General features: G+C 39.2%; 1 protein-coding gene across 12 annotated transcripts in view; it reads left to right on the forward strand.

The window, feature by feature from the left end:
* UTRN (utrophin) overlaps nt 1-21,563 on the forward strand; it is a 456,315-nt gene that overhangs the window by 108,758 nt on the left and 325,994 nt on the right. For 11 of the 12 annotated variants that reach the window (XM_032485082.1, XM_032485084.1, XM_032485083.1 and 8 more), the window contains 9 exons: nt 3,965-4,168; nt 5,076-5,257; nt 5,975-6,125; nt 7,924-8,043; nt 10,093-10,194; nt 13,538-13,645; nt 13,921-14,100; nt 14,917-15,086; nt 19,769-19,892. In XM_032485082.1, coding sequence (XP_032340973.1) covers nt 3,965-4,168; nt 5,076-5,257; nt 5,975-6,125; nt 7,924-8,043; nt 10,093-10,194; nt 13,538-13,645; nt 13,921-14,100; nt 14,917-15,086; nt 19,769-19,892 — 1,341 coding nt within the window. Of the gene's footprint in view, nt 1-1,888; nt 1,907-3,964; nt 4,169-5,075; nt 5,258-5,974; nt 6,126-7,923; nt 8,044-10,092; nt 10,195-13,537; nt 13,646-13,920; nt 14,101-14,916; nt 15,087-19,768; nt 19,893-21,563 lie in introns of those variants that run through there. The other variant, XM_032485091.1, reaches the window with a different exon arrangement.

Genomic DNA, 21,563 nt, shown 5'->3' on the forward strand with positions numbered 1-21,563 from the left:
CAAAATATAAGATTTATTTTCCCTTTCATTTAGGAGGAATAATTGATAATGTAACTTGGTGAGTTTTTCATTTATAGTCTCACAGTGGGCTTATTCATCAGAATATAAATGAGGTTTTTTTTTTCAGGAGCCATGAAATTTTCTTCCTGAATTATCCTGTCTTGAATCAATCCATATTTTACCTTATTTTGTTTTAGTCTCACCAGTCCTCATAATTCATAAAATGAGGGAATTTTAACAGTTGGAATAAGACCTTAAAAGTCATTTGGTCTAACGTTTTAGCAACAAAGCAATCAAAAAATACACATGGATTTCAAAATGATAAGTACGTTTTAGAGAGGTAGAAAGCATGGGCTTTGAAGCTTAAATTTCAGCCCTGTTACTGCTTGTTCTGGGTTGGTTACTTACCCTTTCAACCTCAGTTTTATTTGCAAAATCTGGATAAAACCACCCACTTTATAAAGATAGTAAATTCAGAGTGTATAAAATAATATTAATAAATACTCAACAAGAAGCAGCTATCATTATTATAATTTTTCCTTCTCATTTTGTTTTGGCATTATCAATTATTTTTATTCAAGTTTTTTTTTAATGTTAGTAAATTCTCATATAATGATAATAGTCTTGAATCAGCATAGCAGTGTTTTTCTTTTCTGAGGTTCAGAGGACTTACTATTTCAGATTTTCTTTGGAGTAGGTACCACTTCTTTTATTTTCTCCATTTCAAAAAACAGTATAATTTACAGAAAAAGAAAAAAAATTATTGAAGAAGAGAGAGCAAGGGGTGGGGCCAAATTGTGAACCAATAGCTCTTTCTAGTAGTTTTGAAAAATCGAGTGATACTGCGGAAGAGCCCTAATGTTTTATAACTGAAAATTTGCTGAGAAGCATTGTCTCCAGTAGTGTGGTTATTATCCTGCATTCATGATGCACCCTTTTAAATGGCTCACGTCATCTTCTGTGTTTACCTTTTAGTTTTAGAATCACTTCATCAGATTGGGGTTCCTTTTGTTAGAAAGATGGGACATTTTACTTTTTATGGCTTTAAAAAGTTTTCTTTTAAAAAGGAGAGAGATTTCACTTAACCTTTCATGTTGTGTAGGTAAAATAATCTCTTCTGTTTAGGGCTCAGGGTGGTGTGAGAAGGATTGCAGAAGCCATTTGCTGTTTGATTAAGAGCAAGTGTATTAACATTAACTTCTTCATTTGCATGCTTTCATTAATGCCTTAGAGGCTGAGTTAAGTTAATAAGAAATAAAATGTGGCCAAGTTGTAATCATCTACTCTGACGTATCCTGCAGCCTTCTACTTTCCAGTGAACACTAATAGCCAACCTTCCTCTCTTGCTCTTTCCACAAACACGTGCTGCAGAGCATTAGGTGGTCAGCAAGTAATTTGTGAATTTCTCTTTAAATTACTTTGTCAGTTGAAAGTCTCCTCATGTGTCTGAATGAATACCTTCTGAACATTTGGATTTAGATAATGACTTCCGTCTCTCACCTCATAGATCTTAGTGCCTAAGTGACCTGTGGCTGGTCACTAACTTTCCTGGTTCTCTGATATCCTCACGAGAATATGATTTGGTACTAAATGATCTCCAGGATGATTTTGACTTTACATTTCAGAATTTTAAGCCCAGAACTTAATTCATTTCCCCTTCTCTGTCTTTGGCATCATCTCTCTCCTAATTACCCAGTATTTCATCTGTATGGTCACTGATTCATTTTTTTTTTAAGTCCTGCGTATCATTTATCGGATCCGTTTGATTTTTCCCCCAAAATGTCTTTGGCATGTGTTTTCTTTCTGTTTCAGCCCTCATACTAATTAAAGACCTCGTCTCATTTTGTAGTTTACAAGGCCCAGTCCCCCTCCCCAGTGCATCTCAGGCGACTGGACTGCAGTCATGGTGAACTTCTTCCTCTCCTTCCCCAAGATTCTTGCACGTGTGGGTTGCTCTCTGCTCTGTGAAACGCTCCTCCACCCACTATTTGCATGGCAAGCTTCCCATCTTTCCTCAGTTTCAATGGAGCTTGTTCAGAGAAGACTTCCCTGATTAACCTAATTGAAATCCAACCCTACACACACACATACATGCACACACACTCTCACACATTCACTCTGTTTCTTGCTGTCACAGTATTTTTGTAAATTATGTTAAGAATTTTATATGGTATCTTAAGAGCATCGGGAAAGCAGTGAAAGAGTTTAAGCAGGGAAGTCTTATGATGTGATTACATTTTCCAAACATCATTCTGGCTGCTGGGTGAGAAGTGGATGGCGCAGGTAGGAGTCTGGGTAGCAGTGAGAAAGTAAAGACACCAGTTAGCTGGCTGTTATAACACTGAGGAAAAATGGTTGTTGTGAAAGTGGGAAGGTCTGGATGGATTTGAGATACATTTTTAAGGTAAGAATTGCTTATACATATTCAATGTGGAAGGAAGAGGGAAACCAAGGCTGACTCCTTGGTTTTTAGCTGGAGGAATTAAGTGCATGAAGGAGCCATTTACTGAAATGGGAAGTCTGAAGATACTTGGGGGGGAAATGGAGGGTTTAAGTACTGACAGTTTTTGATATGCCTAAGAGACATTGAAGGAGAGATGTTAAGGAAGTGGGACATAGGGGTTTGGAGTTTGGGACCAGAGATAACAGAGGAAATATTTGCAGGGTGTAGATGGTTCTTTCAGTTCAGTGGGAATGGATGAAATCACTCAGGCAATGCATACAGAGAGAAAATAAAGGGGGCCCAGGACTTCATTTTGAGAAGCTTCATTACTTACATGTTGGCAAATGCTGTTGAAGTAGGAGGAAGAGCAATGTGGTATTGTGGAGTCAGGGAAAGGGAAGCTTCAAGAGGGTGAGGACTGGTCAGACATACGGAATGCCACTGAGAGCGTCAGAAACGTAAGGTGACCAGATCTCTGGGTTTGCTTGGAACAGTTCTGATTTATGCCTGTTGTTCTAACACTGTGATTATCAAAAATGTTCTGGTTTGTAGGTTAATTACATAGTCATCCTGAAGGTGATGCTAGAAAGGTGGCTTTGTCAGTGAGAAGGTTATTGGTGACATTGGCAAAAGCCTTTCCAAGTGAATAAGTGGGGACCAATACCTAATCAGTGTGAAAGGGATTGGTAACAAATGTAGCCGTTAAATACATGGATATTTCACATATTGTTCTCTGTACATTTTTGTATCTTTGAGATACATCAAAATTGTGGATGAGAGGTGATAAAGTGGAGATAGGCTGTAGGCAAATTTTAAAGAACTTTTGCTCTAGAAGGGAACAAATGAATGAGAGGTGGTTGATTTGGTTATACAATTCTACAGGTACATAAGAAGATCTTCCATTGCTTAGAAGGGGCTTGGAATGACTTATTCCATGGGCTCTTTTTTAAAAAGACCAGCAAGTAAACTAGAGGGCAGTTGGCTCAAAAAATATTTTCTGTAGAACAGCCTGTATGTGTGGCTGTGTTTCAGTGTCTTTCAGTTGCTAAAATGCAACTCAGTGAAAGCAATTTAGGTTCAAAGCAGAGTTCTAATCTCTGTCTCTTTAAATGGCATCTATCCTTCAAGGCCCAACATGTTCCAGAACTTTCCTATTTTAGCCGTCAGTGAATTCAAATAGCATGCCTTGTTGGAACCATGGAATTTATAACTTTGTTAATAGCCTTTTTATTTTTGCTCAGAAGTGATTCATGTTGGTTATTTGTCTCTTCCCAACTATATTAGAATCTCCATGAGCACAGAAGCCATGAGTGCTGCCACTTTTGTACCCCCTGCATGCTAGCAGACTTCATAAATGCTTTCTGACTAGTTCACGGCATTGCTCACCCAGCCCCCGAGAACTGGATGAATGCCTAAGACACAGAGGGGCCTACCTTAGGTTCTCCAGCCAGTGTGTCTTTGTTGAACACCTTCTCATCTTCACGATGCTTGTGGGTTTTCTTGGGTTTTTTTTTTTTTTAGAGCTCAGTGCCGGAGGAGGAGCAGGAGAGTCCGCGAGCCGAAACCCCCAGCACTGTCACCGAGGTTGACATGGATCTCGACAGCTATCAGATAGCGCTGGAGGAAGTGCTGACCTGGTTGCTTTCTGCCGAGGACACTTTCCAGGAGCAGGATGACATTTCTGATGATGTTGAAGAAGTCAAGGACCAGTTTGCAACCCACGAAGTAAATAATCTGTAGTCGATGAGTGGGGTGTAACTGCCACAGTGCCTGAGCCTCAATCAGGGGCTCCTCCCTGATGTTTGCTGTTTACTGAATTCTGCTCCACAGAAAGGTCATGGCATATTTTAGGATTCATGATATTTAAGTAGGGCTTTGTTATAAAATTGGAGTGGGTGATTGTGCATTGGAATTAGATTTCAGATTTTAATCTTATCGTAATTTGTAGATGCTGTGGAACCACTGACAAAAATCAATGTGTAGGAATGCTTGTTTCTGAAGTGTATTATTATAGTTAAAACACAAAATGGCTCATCGATACACCAGATCTTTAGATTTTGAATATTCCCCAGAAAGTGATTATTTTTATTTATTGTATGATTAAGCAAACTCATATCCAGTATTTCTGCATAATCTTACATAGTGAAAATTTCCCACTGTTTCAGGGATATATGGCACTGTTGTGATTTAGTTATATGAAGAATTCTTTTGATTAAGTAGTTTTTTTATGTTGACATATTAATTGACAGATCTTCTTTGCTGTTTTGTTTTGAAAATAATAGAAATGGCCATCTTCTTTAAGCAGTTCCTCTTGGATGAGCATGGTGTTTTATTTATTGTATCTTCTCATAATTCCATGTTCACAGTCTATCAGTAGAATAATCTGCATTTAGTGGGAAATAGCTAGTTAATGTTATCAGATGTCACGTTGTCCTCTTTGATCTACTTACCTTTTTCCTTAGGCCAGCTGCTTATTTCCCATATTCAGAGCTTAAAAAATTAGATCAAAGTCTTTATTTGCACTCGACATGGTTCCTTTTTTGCACAGCATCAATATTTAGGCATTAACATTTTATTAAGTGTTTTTCCCTTCATCGAGCAGCTCACAAATCACAATGATGTACCTCCCTAGGCTTTTATGATGGAGCTGACGGCACACCAGAGCAGTGTGGGGAATGTCCTGCAGGCGGGAAACCAGCTGATAACACAAGGAACTCTGTCCGATGAAGAGGAGTTTGAGATTCAAGAGCAAATGACCCTGCTGAATGCCAGATGGGAGGCACTCAGGGTGGAAAGTATGGACAGACAGTCCCGGTGAGTGGAAGCCCAGAAATGAATATTTTATTCCATTGACTGCACTGCCCAGTTTAGAACAAGTGAAAATCTGCATGTGTGAAAACAAGATAACTAGAGAATTTGCCTTGCAAAATTTTGACTCTTTTATGCAGTGTTGCTGGAATTTTCTATGATCTTTGTTTCCCCTTTGGTACGTTAACCAAATGAAAAGGTAAAAGTTGGGATACAGAAATTAGCAAAAAAAAAAAAAAAAAAAAAAAAAAAGGCAAAGACATGTTGTATGCACAGTTGTCTCTGTGCAGTATTAAAATTCACTAACCAGTAACTCTGATATGAAGACAGCACTATGTCGTTTTTATCTACAATTCCATTTTGTAACAGTTTTTAAAGCATTTTTTCCCATGATTCATTTTATATCATGTACTGTGTATTAAGGAGCAAACTGCATTCTCTTGCATTTCCACCTATTTAATAGGCAGGAATTCCTGATTGAAGAAACAATGATTCTGATACAAACAGAGGGTGCTGTTACTTGCATTCTTTGACCACATTTAATTGACTTCATGTAAGAAGAATTTTTTGGGGGGGCCGGTTTCTATATTTAAAACTTAAATGCTACTTTCAATGGTTTGACAAGAATGTGTTCCCTGCCCCATTTCTTTGGTGCCTGGAGGGTCTGTTTGCCTCTGCAAAGGGGACAAGGAGTGGGACTAATGCTGTGCTCCCCGCGGGCAGGCTGCATGACGTGCTCATGGAACTGCAGAAGCAGCAGCTGCAGCAGCTCTCCGCCTGGCTGACGCTCACAGAAGAACGCATTCAGAAGATGGAAACTTGCCCCTTGGATGATGACGTAAAATCCCTCCAGAAGCTGCTAGAAGATCATAAAGTAAATCTGGCTCATTTTTCTTTTATGCCTTATCAAATATGAAATAGCAGCACTTAGTATTCTCGGGGGCCGATGGCGTCTGTCATCAGTGCAGAGATGGGACACTTCTCCAGTGTTCTCTTTTATTCAGTAGCTTACAGGGTGGAGTTCATGGGGATGTGAGTTTTCTTCTGAGCCAGGGAGGGAAGTGCAGGTAAAATTTTATATGTGGATGTATAGTTTTCTAATGAAAGTGCATAGTGTTCGTAAGATTCTCAAGGGTTTTTGTTTTTTTTTTTTTGGACTGATAAGTAGTTAAGAGCCCAAGTGTGTGGCATTAGCGCAGGAAATAAGGAAGCCCTCTGACTAATCTGTACCTACTCTTTTAAGGCATGCTATTGATTCTTCTCGTAGGTGAAGATTTAAAATTTGGTGGATAGTTTAATTTGGTCACCAGTTTAGGAGATAACGTTTCACAGTCAAGGAAACATGGAGTAACGTAGCCTCTCTGCAAATTGTTTGAAGAACTTTATTTTTCAATGAAGTACCTAGATAAGTGATAAATAATGCTCTTGTGATACATTTAACACAAAAACTCCAGGCATTTGACAACACTATTGAAAATGTTTAAATAAATTTCCTATATACATAGTCTTATGACCTGCCCTGCCCTTCCCATGGAAGAGACGGGAATGGGAGTAGTCTGTATCCCTAACTGCTTTCCTATGTAGCTAAACACAACAGCTTCTGACCATCAAATAGCATTCTACTTCGCTCTCATTTTATACCATGCTGCACTAGGTAAAATGATTTCTGAATCTATGTATTTAAGTTTGGGACTTTTTTGATTTAATGATTCTGTATTCCTAATTCCTAGGATAAGTGCTCAATTTGTTTGTGTTACACATTTTTTTTTCTTTTTCTTTTGGCAAACTTGGCATGAAAGTGACAACATCCCATTTGCAATCTGTCATGACACTGCATTTTCTTTTCTTTTTTTTTAACTTTTTTTAATTTAGTTATAGTCATTTTACAATGTGTCAAATTCCATTGTAGAGCACAATTTTTCAGTTATACGTGAACATACATATATTCATTGTCACATTCTTTTTCGCTGTGAGCTACCATAAGATCTTGTATTTCCCTGTGCTATACAATATAATCTTGTTTATCTATTCTGCATTTTGAGATCCCAGTCTGTCCCTTCCCATGCCCCGCCCCCCTTGGCAACCACAAGTTTGTAGTCTATGTCTATGAGTCTGTTTCTGTTTTCTATTTATGTTTTTGTTTTTGTTTTTTTTAGATTCCACGTATGAGCAATCTCATATGGTTGTTTTTCTTTCTCTTTCTGTCTTGCTTCACTTAGAATGACATTCTCCAGGAATATCCATGTTGCTGCAAATAGTGTTATGTCGGTTTTTAAGGCTGAATAGTATTCTATTGTATAAATATACCACATCTTCTTTATCCAGTCATCTGTGATGGACATTTAGGCTGTTTCCATGTTTTGGCTATTGTAAATAGTGCTGCTATGAACATTGCGTTGCAGGTGTCATTTTGAAGTAGGGTTCCTTCTGGATATATGCCTAGGAGAGGGATTCCTGGGATGACACTGCATTTTCAAACTGCTTTGGTTCATAATGAAATGTAAAGATGTATAATGGGTTTGTTTCATTAGTAGAACACTTAGGCTAATGATCGGAAATTTAAACACGATGCTTCATTAAGTGTCCTTAATTACTGTTGACAACAGAGTGCATTTTAAATGGGTAAATGGGAAAGAGTAGAAATAATGGTTTATCTTAATTTTTTTCTCCAGAGTTTACAAAATGATCTTGAGGCTGAACAGGTGAAGGTAAATTCCCTAACTCACATGGTGGTGATTGTGGATGAAAACAGTGGCGAGAGTGCTACAGCTGTTCTGGAAGATCAGTTACAGGTAAGGACCCTGTGACATAGGGTGGTCACAAGGGACCCGTGGTCTGAGCCCTAGTTACCCATTGCCCCTATTCTTCGTGTCCGGTCTCACTGTTTATTTAGAAAAGCAGAGTGGTCTTCCTTAGGCTGTTCTTCCCAGTTGGGGTTCCACAGTACGTGGGTTTAGGAATACTTGGATATCATTCCTTTACTTCAGCCCTTGGGGTGAATGGTGGGGCTGCTTGTGGTCCGCAGCTTCCTTGGGTGTATTAACAAGATTTGAAAGCAATAGAACTGATCTCAACAAGTTCATAGACTTCTTGTTCAGAATCACTTGAGAAATTTGTTAACGTGCAGATTCCTGGGCTCCACACAGACATGAATCCCTGGGAGTGAGGCCCAGTGAATGTGTAAAAAAATGTATGTGCATATTAAAGTTTGAGAATTTCAGCCGTGTAGGGTTTAATATCCCTGTTTCTTTGGTAGATCAGTGTGTGAATGTCAACACCAGTTTTGGGGACCCCGACGACTTGCTTCTTTTTGCTCTGTAGCTATAGTTTATCTTTACAAGTCTTTATAAAGAGAGTTATTGGTTGACCCTTGAACGGTGCTGGGTTAGAGGCACTGACCTCTTGAGTGGTTGAAAATCCAAGTATAACTTTTTACTTCCCTCCAAAACTTAACTACGAATAGCCTATTGATGACTGGAAACCTTACTGATAACATTTTTGTATGTTATATGTATATCTACGGATATTTTATGCATTCATAGCATACCTCACTTTGTCTTAATACCTTGATATTTCTAGGCTGTGTGGTTTGTCCTTACTTCAAATTGTCACATATCTCCAAAAATTTTTTCCAATATATTTATAGAAAAATATCCAAGTATAGGTGGCAGCTTATACCCCTGTTGTTCAATGGTCAGCTGTATTTTATTTGAACAATACTTGAATGACTTGATATAATGTTGTTGGCAGTTGATAATTTTCAGTGACTTCCAGATTATAATTTATCATATGAAATCCTTTTGTAAAATTTAGAATTGGCTAGTCATTTTGAGACTTTGGTGCAGTAGTACGTAGTTATTATGGTAACCTGAGAGGTAGGCATTCATGGCTTGCCTATTTAATAGTGAGGAAACTGAAATTCAGAGAAATTAAGTGATGCCCCTAAGGTTTAAACAGACAAGGAATTTTCATGCCGAGACTGGAGACCTGTCTTCTGCCTTTAAGTTCTCTACTTTTTGTACTATACAAAGCTCACTCTGGTATTAAATGTGGAAATAAGATAAAATGAATTAAATAATTTAATTCTTGTTCACATGTAGGTGGTGTAGAAATGAAATTCACCATTTGTTAATCATTGTTTATCAAATGGCAATAAAATAATTTGTTGGGAAAGTCATCATGAAGAATGATTTTAAAAAAATAATCAAATTTATTTATTTAGCCTTGCTAAGACTTGTAATGTTTTGTTGTTGAGTTTTGTGGAGTTTTCTATAGACATGCAATGTAAACAGAGCAAATCAAATTAAGTATTTTTTAATAGAAATTCTCTTATTCAAAACAGTTTTTATTAGTGTAAATTTTTTTTTCATAATTTTGGGACTACAGATAAAAGTTTTCTTGGCATGTAAAAGAGGGCTGAGAAATAACTGATGCACTGAATTTTGTTTTAAAGATAATTATATGCCTGAAAAAATTGAAGCACCAAAAGCAGATATGTTTATTTTGAAGGTATATGTGAAAATGTCAAATTCTCACATAAAAATCACAATAAAATGGAAAAGAACAGGAATTTGAGTTAAAAGTTATAGGATGGAGTTCTAGTTGGGCCACTTCCTAGCTTTGCAATGTGAAATAATTAGTTAAATTCTATGAAAATTAGTCTTTCTCATCTATAACTTTATAGGGTTCATCTGTATTATTTAAAGCAACTTTCGTAAAAATTTTTTTTCATGAACTTCTTCTCTTTAACAGAGAACAACGGATGTCAAGAATTTCTTTAAGGATTGGGGTAACTATCTCTTAAGGCTTTGTTGACAGATGGTGGTTTCTTCCTTTCCTAGAAACTCGGTGAACGTTGGACAGCCGTGTGCCGGTGGACTGAAGAACGCTGGAACAGGTTACAGGAAATCAATATTTTGTGGCAGGAGTTATTGGAAGAACAGGTATGAAACTGTTATCCTGATAGGCAGAACAGATGCTGAAAAATAACCGATTGTTAATTATGGCATTGAAGTCTTTTGTTTACTTTTCTTCAAGGGGAAAATTTACAAATATTTATTATGTTAAAAGTCTGTTCTCTGTCCATTTTATCATGCAGCTTATTCATAGAGATTGCATTACAAATTAGCTCCATTGTAATAACAGTTTGACCTTGTTTGTTACTTAGAATGTTAGTATTTAGATGTGCTTCTTTTAGGATTTTCTTGGCATAATTCTTATTGCATTTGTATCGGGTAAGTATTTGAACTTGTATCAACACAGTGCCTAGCATATGGTTTATGCTCAGTACATAAGGACTAAATGAATCCACTTAATACTTTGTGAATGTTAAATCACAAGAATTTTTCATGATTTTTAACCAGAATAACTACTGAAATTAACAAGAAAAAATTAGTTAGCAACACCATTGATTTAACACTTGGATAATAGTATATTTTTTTCCGCAACGGATTAACATAGCAAACAAACCTTTGGTGCAAAGCTGCCACTTTAAGTTTTCAGCCTGGGTGGTGGCCCTTTGCCCATCTCCATCCTTCCAGAAATGTAACCATCAAAGCAGAATACAAATAAGCGAGACTTTTCCTCAAAATGCCAAACAGTTGTGGTTTAGAAAATAAGCAGATACTCTATTCCCACATCTTAGTGTCCATTTTGATTCTTTTAAGTGCATTTCATTTCCTTCCACAAAAAGCAACTGTGTTCTTTTCAGGGCATAAAAACAAAGGTATGATGTTTTGTGATTTACTAAATATGTTAGCAGAGATAATGTCTTAAAAAGCAGGTTGCAAAGTTTGTCTCGGTGTAGATTGTTGATCACTGCCACCTGCCCCCAAACTTTGATTACAGTTTTTCTATTAAGAATAGCATAATAGACCTGATTCTGATTTCTGAAATATTTACCTTTCACTTTACAAAGATTTAAATTTGCTTAGACCCTTATATTCAGGCCAAAGAGTCACACAGAATAATTAAAATCTTACTTTAGTAATGATTATAGGAGACATTAATTGCTAGAGAAAACCATTGTGTTACTCTTCTACTAAGTCAAATAATTTAAAATTTGGAAAGAATCAAAGTTTGGTAATTAGAATTTTTTAAAAATAAGGGGTGGCTAGTATTTTGGCCATTTGTTATTTTAGGTTTAAAACTGACCTTTGAATGGCTTTCTGTTAGTGATATGGAAGGAGGAATCTTGTTAAAATGTAGACTTTAAGGCAACATTGGTACTTAATTGATAATTTGCTGTTGCAGGGACAGATCAACTGTATCTGACTTAAAAAGTCTTTCAAGGGACGATCGTTCACTCAGTTGCAGAGGCTTTAACATAGTTAGAAATGGGCTCTGAGAATTAGCTCCAAACTTCTGCAGCGTAGACCGAGTACGGCAAGTGGGATAGTTCTGTAAAGGACTGAGCTACCTTTCCGACCTTAACTTTTCCTCAGTCCTTCCGTGTACCCAGCTCACACCCTGAATCCCCAGTTTGTAGCCCATCCCTAGACGGTCACAGCTACCAGGGTAGCGCTGGTTTGTGTTCACTGCTCTATTCCCAGCACGTGGCACGTTGTGAGTGCCTCTGGGTTTTGTTGTTGTTTTGCTTTCTTTTTGCGAAAGAGTGAACTAGTTTTCTAGCCTCTGTGTTTTTAAGATGTGGTATCTGCCTTGGAATGCCTTTTTACCCATCTCTTTATTTTTAAGTTCTCCCCATCTGTTACCAACCCTTTTGAGTCAGGCCTTAACAAGGGTCCTCCTGCCCCGTAATGTTCCAGCCAATAGAATGAAGTCTAGTTTGGTTCAGAAGCAAAGGAAGGTCTTCCTCTTTGACGAAAGAATGGAGAGCAGCGAGCGTACGCTGTGGAGTACACGCTCTCCCTGACAAGCCACTGGCAGGGCTGCTTATGAGGTTCTTGTTGGTGGGGGGGGGGTGCTGAGTTCTTGCAGGTCTGGCGCAGGCGTGTTGCTCACAGCTCCAGGTCACAGTGTGGGGTCCAGCATCTCTGAACATGGCCTGCTGCTACCATATTGCCCTGAGGTGTCCTGCTCGGTGCTTCTGCTTACAGTGCACCAAGTTAGGTGGTACGCTCAGCGGTTCTACCCCGGGAACTCTTACCCACTGTGTTAGGTGCAAAGCTTCTGCACATGGCCCCCTATGGGCACGTGAAACTAGACTAAGAACAAAAGAAAAGGTTAGGTCTTATCACCTAGATTCCATTTTATTTTTCCTGGGGGTTCCCGTGGGCTTTGCTCGTGACATATCTGTCAAGGACCATAAAGTCATCTATAAACTCCCTCCCCCTCCCCCGTTGTTTCAAAACTGGAAGTAATCTCTTTGTGGTGTCCGTACTTTCTGTCTTGTGCCACAGTTACTCATGTCTTATCACTCTTCTCACATTGAGGACGGGTTCCATGTTTGTCTTTTATTAATCTTCATCCTTTTTTGGGTGTAATATAAAGGCAGAGAATGGTTTTTAAATTAACTGGTAAATAAAACAATTAGAAAAGAGTTGTTTCCCTTGCAAATACAGAACCGAGAATTCCTCCCCGTCCCCTTACCCCAACCAACTATGTAGAAAAAGGTTTCTGCAGTAAATACTACATTTTGGGGAAAAATTACCCCAATACAATCATGCTGTTTTCTACCCCTCCTTCAAGTTTAATCGCTCTACATTACTAAATGTCTTCTACCTCAGAGACATGCATTACTGACCAATGAAGTTTAAAGATCTTTACAGTGGCTTTGGACTATACTCAGACTTCCTCCTTTAATCATAATTACTGTTGAATCTAGAGCATTAGTGTGGGTGTTCGGCAAGATGCATAGAAAAACCGCTGGCTTCAGGGTGTGTGTTTTTGATCTGGCTCTGCAGTTAACTAGCCAAGAGTTCTTGGACATAAAACTTGGCTTCTTCCTTTCCTCCATAAAATGAGGGGCTGAGACAAGAAAACCTCTGAGCTTCCTTCTGCATCTAGAGAGTTTTAATGTCATTCTTTTGGAGATGTGGATAGTTGAATTTGGCCTTTTAGATCCACCTTCCTTGCTGAGAATTAGGTCTAGTTACCCAGGTGTGGGGCTAATTTCAGGTTGATCTGTTGCAAATTTGAGAAGGATAGTATCTTAAAGAAAGATATCTTTCTGGATCATTCATGCCTCAGGCTTAGATATTTGAAATCCTTCTTACCCAAAGTAGGGATAAAGCCTCTAGTAACAAAAATTAGAGATTTGGGAACTTGGTTGAACTGAATTACCAAATGGTTCTCTAAATGTATTTCTAACTTTATAATTTGTAGTGCTTGTTGAAAGCTTGGTTAACCGAAAAAGAAGAGGCTTTAAATAAAGTCCAGACAAGCAGCTTCAGAGACCAGAAGGAACTGAGTGTCAGTGTTCGACGTCTGGCTGTAAGTGGGGTCGTTGTCGGTTTCTGACTTGTAAGCCTGTGGTGTCTTCGTGTTTTATATCAATGGTAATACAGTTTATGAATAGACTTCATCACCCAGCACTAGAATGCTGCCATGTAACGATCTAGAACCAGGAAGTCATATGTCTTTAGCTTTAGGGAATTGCAAATCGGGTAAATTTTACTATAAAATACACGTTTTCGTTTGCTGGCTGGGGAGCAGGAAGATAAGGTCCTGTTAAAAGGGAATCATCTAATAAATATGTGAAATACTAGATTTTGAAGGAAGACATGGAAATGAAGCGGCAAGCGTTGGATCAGCTCAGTGAGATTGGCCAGGATGTGGGTCAATTACTTGATAATCCTAAGGCATCAAAGAAGATCAACAGTGACTCAGAGGAACTGACTCAGAGATGGGATTCTTTGGTTCAGCGACTAGAGGATTCCTCCAACCAGGTACCTTTTGCTTTGGGTAATATATTGTGCCATTTAGTAGGAATTATACATTCAGGTTTGTTTTAGTTTTTATGAAATAAAAGTAGTAGCTAAACTAATACCTGGTTTACTATACAATTGAAAAACTTGACATATGAAAATCTTTTTTAGTTTTCTAAAGTAAATTTTAATAGATCTTCAAAAGACTTACTAATATCCAGTCATTTAACCCTTAGTAGTTGATAGCACTTTGGCGTGAATCCATTAAATGCTCTTTAAATCTTAAATACTGTTATTAATTTAAAAAAAATTTAGTGAATTGATCAAAAATAACACTTTGGTTTAAACACTGAAGTTCATAGCAACATTATTTATAATAGCCAAAAAGTAAAAACAACCCATATATTCATGGGTAAACAAAATATGGTATATCCATACAGTGCAATATTATTAGACAATAATAAAATGAAATACTGATCCATGCTACAACATGGATGAGCCCTGAAAACATTGTGCTAAGTGACCAGTCACAGGTTAAGTGCGCTATGATTCTGTCCATATGAACTATCTAAAACAGACAAATCCACAGAGACAGGAGTAGGTGAGTGGTTGCCAGGGGCCAAGAGGGAGAGAAGGATGGGGAGTGACTGTTAACAGGTACCATTTTGAAATGGTAAAACCATTCTGGAATTAGAGGGCGGGCATGGTGGCACAACAACTCTGACTATACTGATAACCATTGACCCATACATTTTCAAAGGGAGAATTTTACGGCATATGAGTTATATCCCAATACAGCTGCTAGAAAGAATTGAAACTGGCTGATTTTTATTCCAGGTGACTCAGGCAGTAGCAAAGCTGGGAATGTCCCAGATTCCCCAGAAGGATCTCCTGGAGACTGTTCGCCTAAGAGAACAAGTAACTACAAAAAGGTCAAAGCAAGAGCTGCCTCCTCCTCCTCCCCCAAAGAAGAGACAGATCCCTGTGGATATAGAAGCTAAGAAAAAGTGAGAATAGAGACATTTCCCAAACCCAGTACTGCACATAGTGTGTTTTGTGCTTGGTACTTATTATGTGCTAGTCATGAATCATATACAAATATAGACATAATTATTGTTATGGAAATTCAACTACTGAACCACTCCCTACCCCTGAGTCTTCTGAATATTCCGCTTTATACTGGTCAAGCATTTGTTTATCTTGGGTTCGACTGGGAAAACTGTGTGACAGGACCCTTCTTTTTTTCCCATCGTTTGCCTTGGGTGGATATGATTGTCCATGACCCCACATTTATCCTTTCTTTCACCATCACAATTCTGATGTCATCACCATCACAATTTTGTTTTAGATTGGTTTCCTTATTGGTGAATTTCCTTCCTCTTCTCACCTTTAAAAAATACTTGATTCAGGGAACTAATTCCTTTTTAATTTCCTTTTTTCTCCAACCGCCATTCTTTTTTCATGTTTTCTTTCTTTCTTTGTTAATTCCTTTGTCATATTTATTAACAGATGCTTCGTGTTTGGCTTAAACATTTGTCTTTGGTAAAATGTCTTTCCATCTTTGACTCAAAGGAATCTCAGGGTCTTTATAATAATAACGAATAACCACGGCTGGTGTATACTGAGCTGTTACTCACGTCAGGCCCTCTGTAGAGCTGTACTGTGTGCCAGGGACTGTAGCAGGGCGCCCTCCCACAGCCCTTGAGCAGGGCTAGCATTCTCTCCCTTTGATGGTAGAATCCCAGTGCTTGGGTAGATGGGTGGTTATTTTTGCCTGAATAAAAATGATATGATTTCCCCAATTTAGCTTTTGTTAGACAAAGCACGATTGCAGTTTTACCAGATGACTTTCATTTTGATCGTGTTTGTGCCTCCTGAGAGCATCTCCTTGCAGGACCAGTGTCCCTCTGAGTTGCAGACAGCAGCTGTGAAACTTTTACTTCTGGAGCCAAGGCAGCAGATGAGGGAGATGCTTCTGATGTGGACGTTACCAGAACTCATTCATTTCCTGAGTGTTTATTTTCTGTGGATGTGTCTGGTAGTGTGTCTCTCCAATGCTGACTTTGTGCATTTGGAAGCTCGGAAGGTTGTAAAAGACTAAGGTGCATAAATAGATTCTGGTCCTGATTCTAAGTTTGGTGGGGTAACGGGGGGATTCCTCACACCAACAAGCAGTTCTTAGGACCCCAGCTGGGAATCCTAACAATTTACCTCGGTTCTGACACTACCAGGAGACAGCATCAGATTTTTACAGGTTAAGGGGTTAGTCCTACAGGACTGCCTTCTCCCCCTCCTCCCTTACCCCAAATCAGATGCCAGACACAAGCCCAGGTTACCTGTGCTTCTGACCAACTGCCTACAGATTGGAGGTTTCCACCACCTCCTCCTTGGACTTCAGTTGTAAGTTGCAAATCCAGGTTGTTACCTGTACTTCTGACCAACGGGCTATAATTCAGAGGTTTCTAACCCCCTCCTAGAGTTCAGTTAATTTACGAGAGCAGCTTATAGAACTCAGAGAAATGTTTTTCTTAATAGATTCCTAGTTTATTATAAAAGGATGTAACTCAGGAGCAGCCAGACTGAGGAGATGCATAGAGCAAGGCATGGGGAAGGGGCTCAGAGCTTCCATGCCCTCTCCGGGTGCTGCACTCTCCCCAGTGTTCACCATCCTGAAGCTCTCTGAACACCATCCTTTTGGGTTTTTATGGAGGCTTTATGACATGGTTATGGTTAAATCATTGGCCTTTGGCACTTGATTCAATGTCCAGCCCCTCTCCCCTCCCCAGAGGTCAGAGGGGCAAGACTGAAAGTTCCTCTAATCTCAGGGTTGGTTCTCTTGACCACCAGCCCCCATCTTTAGGGGGAGATCCAAAAGTCATCTTGCTAACATAACAAAAAAACACCTTTATTGCTCTCATTATTTAGGAAATTCCAAGGGATTTGGGAGCTCTGTGCCAGAAACAGGAACGGAGATCAAATATAAATTTCTTATAAATTACAATATCACAGTGCATAACTATAAAATCTTAAACATGACTGTGTCATATAGGGTGCATTCTGCTGTAAGAAGCAGAGTGCTATACCCAATGTGACTTATCAACAGTGAGGTCACTGATTATCTCACATCGTAAGAAGTCTGGAGGTCTGGGAGTTTTGATGGAATGGTGTGGTCCCGCATCCTGACATCTTGTCTCTGCCCTCCTCAGCATGTTGGCTTTTACCTTGTCTTCTCATGGTCCCAAGATGCTCCTGTAGCACTGAGCATAACATCCTTGTGTAACCTGCATATAGGCAGGCAGGGCAGTTTTCCCTTATTTTTTATTTTTTTTTTAAATCCAGGAGAAGGGCCTTTTCTGGAAAACATCAATTAACTCCCCCTACTCCTTGTCTTACTGTCCAGGACTCAGTCACTTGCCCAGGCCCTCGGTGCTTGGGAGGTTGAAACTGTCCTGCCTTTCCAGCCTCTATCGTTGTGTTCTGAGGGACTCATGCAGCAAGGAAGAAGTGTGGGGAGGGAGGTGTCTGTTGGGTGGGCAACCGTTTGTGAGTTCCACAGTCTTCTACCCATGATTTGACTGATGCAGAAATCCCTTCAGTCAATTCCTGGACAAACAGAGGCTTGAGCATGTCTAGTTCATTGTTGCAGAAGGCATTGAAATTTTACTATTAGAAATTATGCCTGGACAGTCTGCCCCCTCTGAGTCTGCCCATTCGTGCTGGTTTTGCTTTCTGGTGCAATATAGAGCCACGTCACCCCTCTTCAATATGGTACCTCTTCAGAATTTAAGGATGGATCTCATATTCTGATTTCTGTTGTCCTAAAGTCCAGAGTATTCTTAACCATGCCTAGTGTGACGTGGTTTCCAGATCCTTTAATATCTTTAGTCTGCTGTAGAGACCACTATTAGCCTGTCTCTAAATGTGCTGTCTGAGCAGATGTAAGCCTTGAACAACTGCTTATCACAGCTTATACTACGTGCTTCAGAAATGATGGTGTATTTCCCCTCCTCTCCTCCTGGTGCTTCTGGTGCCTGGTTTTTAAAATCATCATAGGGACAGTCATTTCCTATAATGTAGATACACGTCTGTTAACATGATCTGGGATCATTGCAGCTCTGATGCATTCACATCACTCTCCTCATACTGAAGGCAGAAGTGGACTAAGTCTCCAAGGTCACTTAAAATCTGTGGTCTTTGGTTGGTGCTCCTCTTCTCTGAGCGATTAAATAGAAATCTGCTGTTAAGATGACAGGAGGAGTGTACTATTGTTTGAGCGATGCTGTGACCCTCTGGTTATTTACCTAGAGTATCACAAAATCCTGTTCAAATTACAAGAAAAATTTACCTTTATGAAAAGACAAATATTCATAATTCACTAGAAATCCTTTGAGCAAAGTTTCCCAAAAGAATCAGCAAGAACAACCTCTGTGCTTACCTTAAAGTCTCTAAAAATACCCAGAAGTTGTTTTGAGATGCCTTTTGGGCAGAGTACTGGTTAAGAGGACCTACTCCTCAGTTTGAATCCCAGCTCTGCCATTTGTTAGCTTTGTGGCTTGGAGTAGTTATTTAAAACCTCTGTGAGCTCAATTCCTTCATCATTAGAAGGGATAATAATAGTGTATCCTCAGGGTTGTTGAGTTAATAATGCACATAAAACATTCAGAAAAGGGCCTGGTAAATGGCCAGCCACCGGGGAATGTTTCTCCTGTTCCTCCTCGCTGTGGTTTTGACTGACCTTCTCAACACCTCTCAAGTCTGTCCCCTTTTCTCCTTTTCCATTTTCACTCAGTTCTGGCCCCCGTTACTACCACAGCCTGTTCTCTGATCTTCCCTCTCTTTGTTCTTTCCCCTCAGTGAACACAGAAGGATAAACACAATCTTGTCAGTCTCACGCTTTAAAGCCTTGACTGGCTCTGAGTTTCCCTTTGGTTAAGGTTCAGCTCCTTAATCTGCCCTGCAGGGCCTTCCGGTTACCGGGCCATGTGGCTCCCTGCCGCACTGTCAGTTGTTCCTCCTGGCCTGGTACTTGCTATTCCAGCCACACCTAACACCCACAGGGCGCCAGGGGTGGTCCTCCCTTCCTTTGTTCTCTCTCTGCAAGGAAAACTCCTGTTGCTGTTCTCCGGGAAGCCATCTCCCCCAGTTGGATTACGAGGCCTCCTGTGAATTCCTGGGATTGGCACCCAGCAAATTCTTTTGTTACTGCTCTTACTTTCCATTGCCTTCATGAGACTGAAAGCTCCGTGAGAGCTGGGATTGTGTCTGGTTTAACTTCCTATTCAGAGCCCAGTTCAGTGCCTGGCGTATAGGAGACTCAGTAATTACATGCTGAACTAGAGAAGGCATTAATTTAGGAATGTCTGTTCTTGTTCTTTTCTGTTATTAGCTAACCGAATCTGTTTTTCATTATCTGCAAGAGTTTATACAAATATAAGTGGTTTCTTATAATGTTTAAAATTTTTATTTATTTTCTTTATTAACATTACAGTATTGTTCCTCTTTTCACACCTTTAGTTGTAAATGGATGCTCTTAACCTTGTGTGGTTACTGTGTTTCTGGGTTGCCGCTGTTTCTGAGGAGAGCTTAAAAACACACGCTTGATAGGTGTTTTGGTAGCTCTCTTTCTTGAGCCAAGTGAAACAACAGAAGAAAACGAATGACAGTTGGTAACATCTGAATCTTAAATCAGGTTTGATGCTGTAAGTGCTGAGCTGTTGAACTGGATTTTGAAATCAAAGACTGCCATTCAGGCCACAGAGATAAAAGAGTATAAGAAGATGCAAGAAACATCAGAAATGAAAAAGAAGTTGAAGGTAAAACATAAAATAAAAATATCCTATTAAATAAAACGTTTCATCAGGATAGCTTTGTTGTCGGCATAAAGATGTGATAGGATCCAAAATCTTTCTGTAAAATAAATGCAGCCCTAAGGTAGCTTTTAGAACATTGTAATAAATTTTGAATTGATTCAAGCTGGCTGGCATCAGATCCCTGTGTGGGGAAGGAGTTTTTGTCCGTCCTTCCTTAACCATTGAGATGTGCAGGAAGGGACACTTGCTAAAGTGATCCAGTTATTTTTACTATTTTTTTCACTTAATTAGATCTGCCTTAATCTGGTACCTAATAATATATGGGTGTATGCTGAAGATATTTTGCCTTCGAAATACAGCAGATTATTTCAAATCTTAAAATTTCTTCTATATACACTATTTAGAGAAGGGATGTCTTTTAAAAAATGAATACGTTTTAATAAAAATATATGTGATCATAGCGCTGCTACTTTGTACCTTATGTGTGTTACTGTAAATTGAAACAGGAGATTGTAGTGATTTACATTATTGGTGTTCATTAACTCCCTGTACATGCTTTTATGAATTATTGGGGCACCTAGAGCAAGTCTGTATTGCCATCTACATCCGTAATGGAGCTTGTAAAGAGTCTGGAGAAACAAGGTGTGTGTGTAGATGTGGATGATGTGAGTTAGAAAGTGGTAGGTACCGTGGGAATTGAATTGAGGCCAATATTGCAGTTGTTCTGTACACTGGTGAATTCCAGAGGGTGAAGTCACCCTGAAGACGAGGGGACTTGGAGCTGGGTGGAAGGGAACAGCAGGCAGGCAGTGCCCCTGAACAGAGGCTAGGAGCTGGGCAAGGGTTCTATGATCCTTGGAACAAATAATTTGTTTCATTTCATGCTAGGTGTGTGTGTAAATGTAATAGAGAGTTAAGGTTGGAGAGGTGGCTTGGGGTCAGACGGCTGACTGTGAATGTTTGGTTGAGAAGCTGAGGCTAATCTCTGCCTTACCATTCCACTGTAACTATTCCTATTTAGGGGTCACCACTGACCACTGCTTTCAAAATCCAAAGGTGGATTTCCACTCTTGTCAGACCTCCTTTCTCTGCAGTGTTTGCCATTATTTACCTTCCCTTCTTAAATTCTCACAGCCCTTGGCTTCAGTGACCAGTGATCATTTAAAAATATAAATTTGAACCAAAGAACTTATTTACAAAAAAGAAACAGATTTACAGACATAGAAAACAAATTTATGGTTGCCAAAGGGAAAGGTGGGGGATTAGCAGATACAAACTACTATATATAAAATGGATTAAAAAAAACAAAACAAGGTCCTGCTGTATGGCACAGGGAACTATATTCAATATCTTGTAATAACCTATAACCAAAAATATGAAAAAGAATATATATGTATGACTGAATCACTATGCTGTTTTCCAGAAACTAACACAACATTATAAATCAACTATACTTCAGTTAAAAAATGTATATGTATATAGATCTGATTATTCAGCTCAAGTGCTTGCAGTTAATTAATGACTGCCCCTTGCTATGGGGATAAAATGTGAAGACCATGTGCCCCGGCATACAAGGCCTTCCAGACAGCTGTCTTTGCTACCTCTAAGCAAAGCCTCATCACCCCTCATTCGTTCTTTAGGGCTTCAGCCCTCCTGACTCCTGCACTTTTCTTA

Source organism: Camelus ferus, chromosome 8, assembly GCF_009834535.1.
Source record: "Camelus ferus isolate YT-003-E chromosome 8, BCGSAC_Cfer_1.0, whole genome shotgun sequence".
Classification (NCBI taxonomy): domain Eukaryota; kingdom Metazoa; phylum Chordata; class Mammalia; order Artiodactyla; family Camelidae; genus Camelus; species Camelus ferus.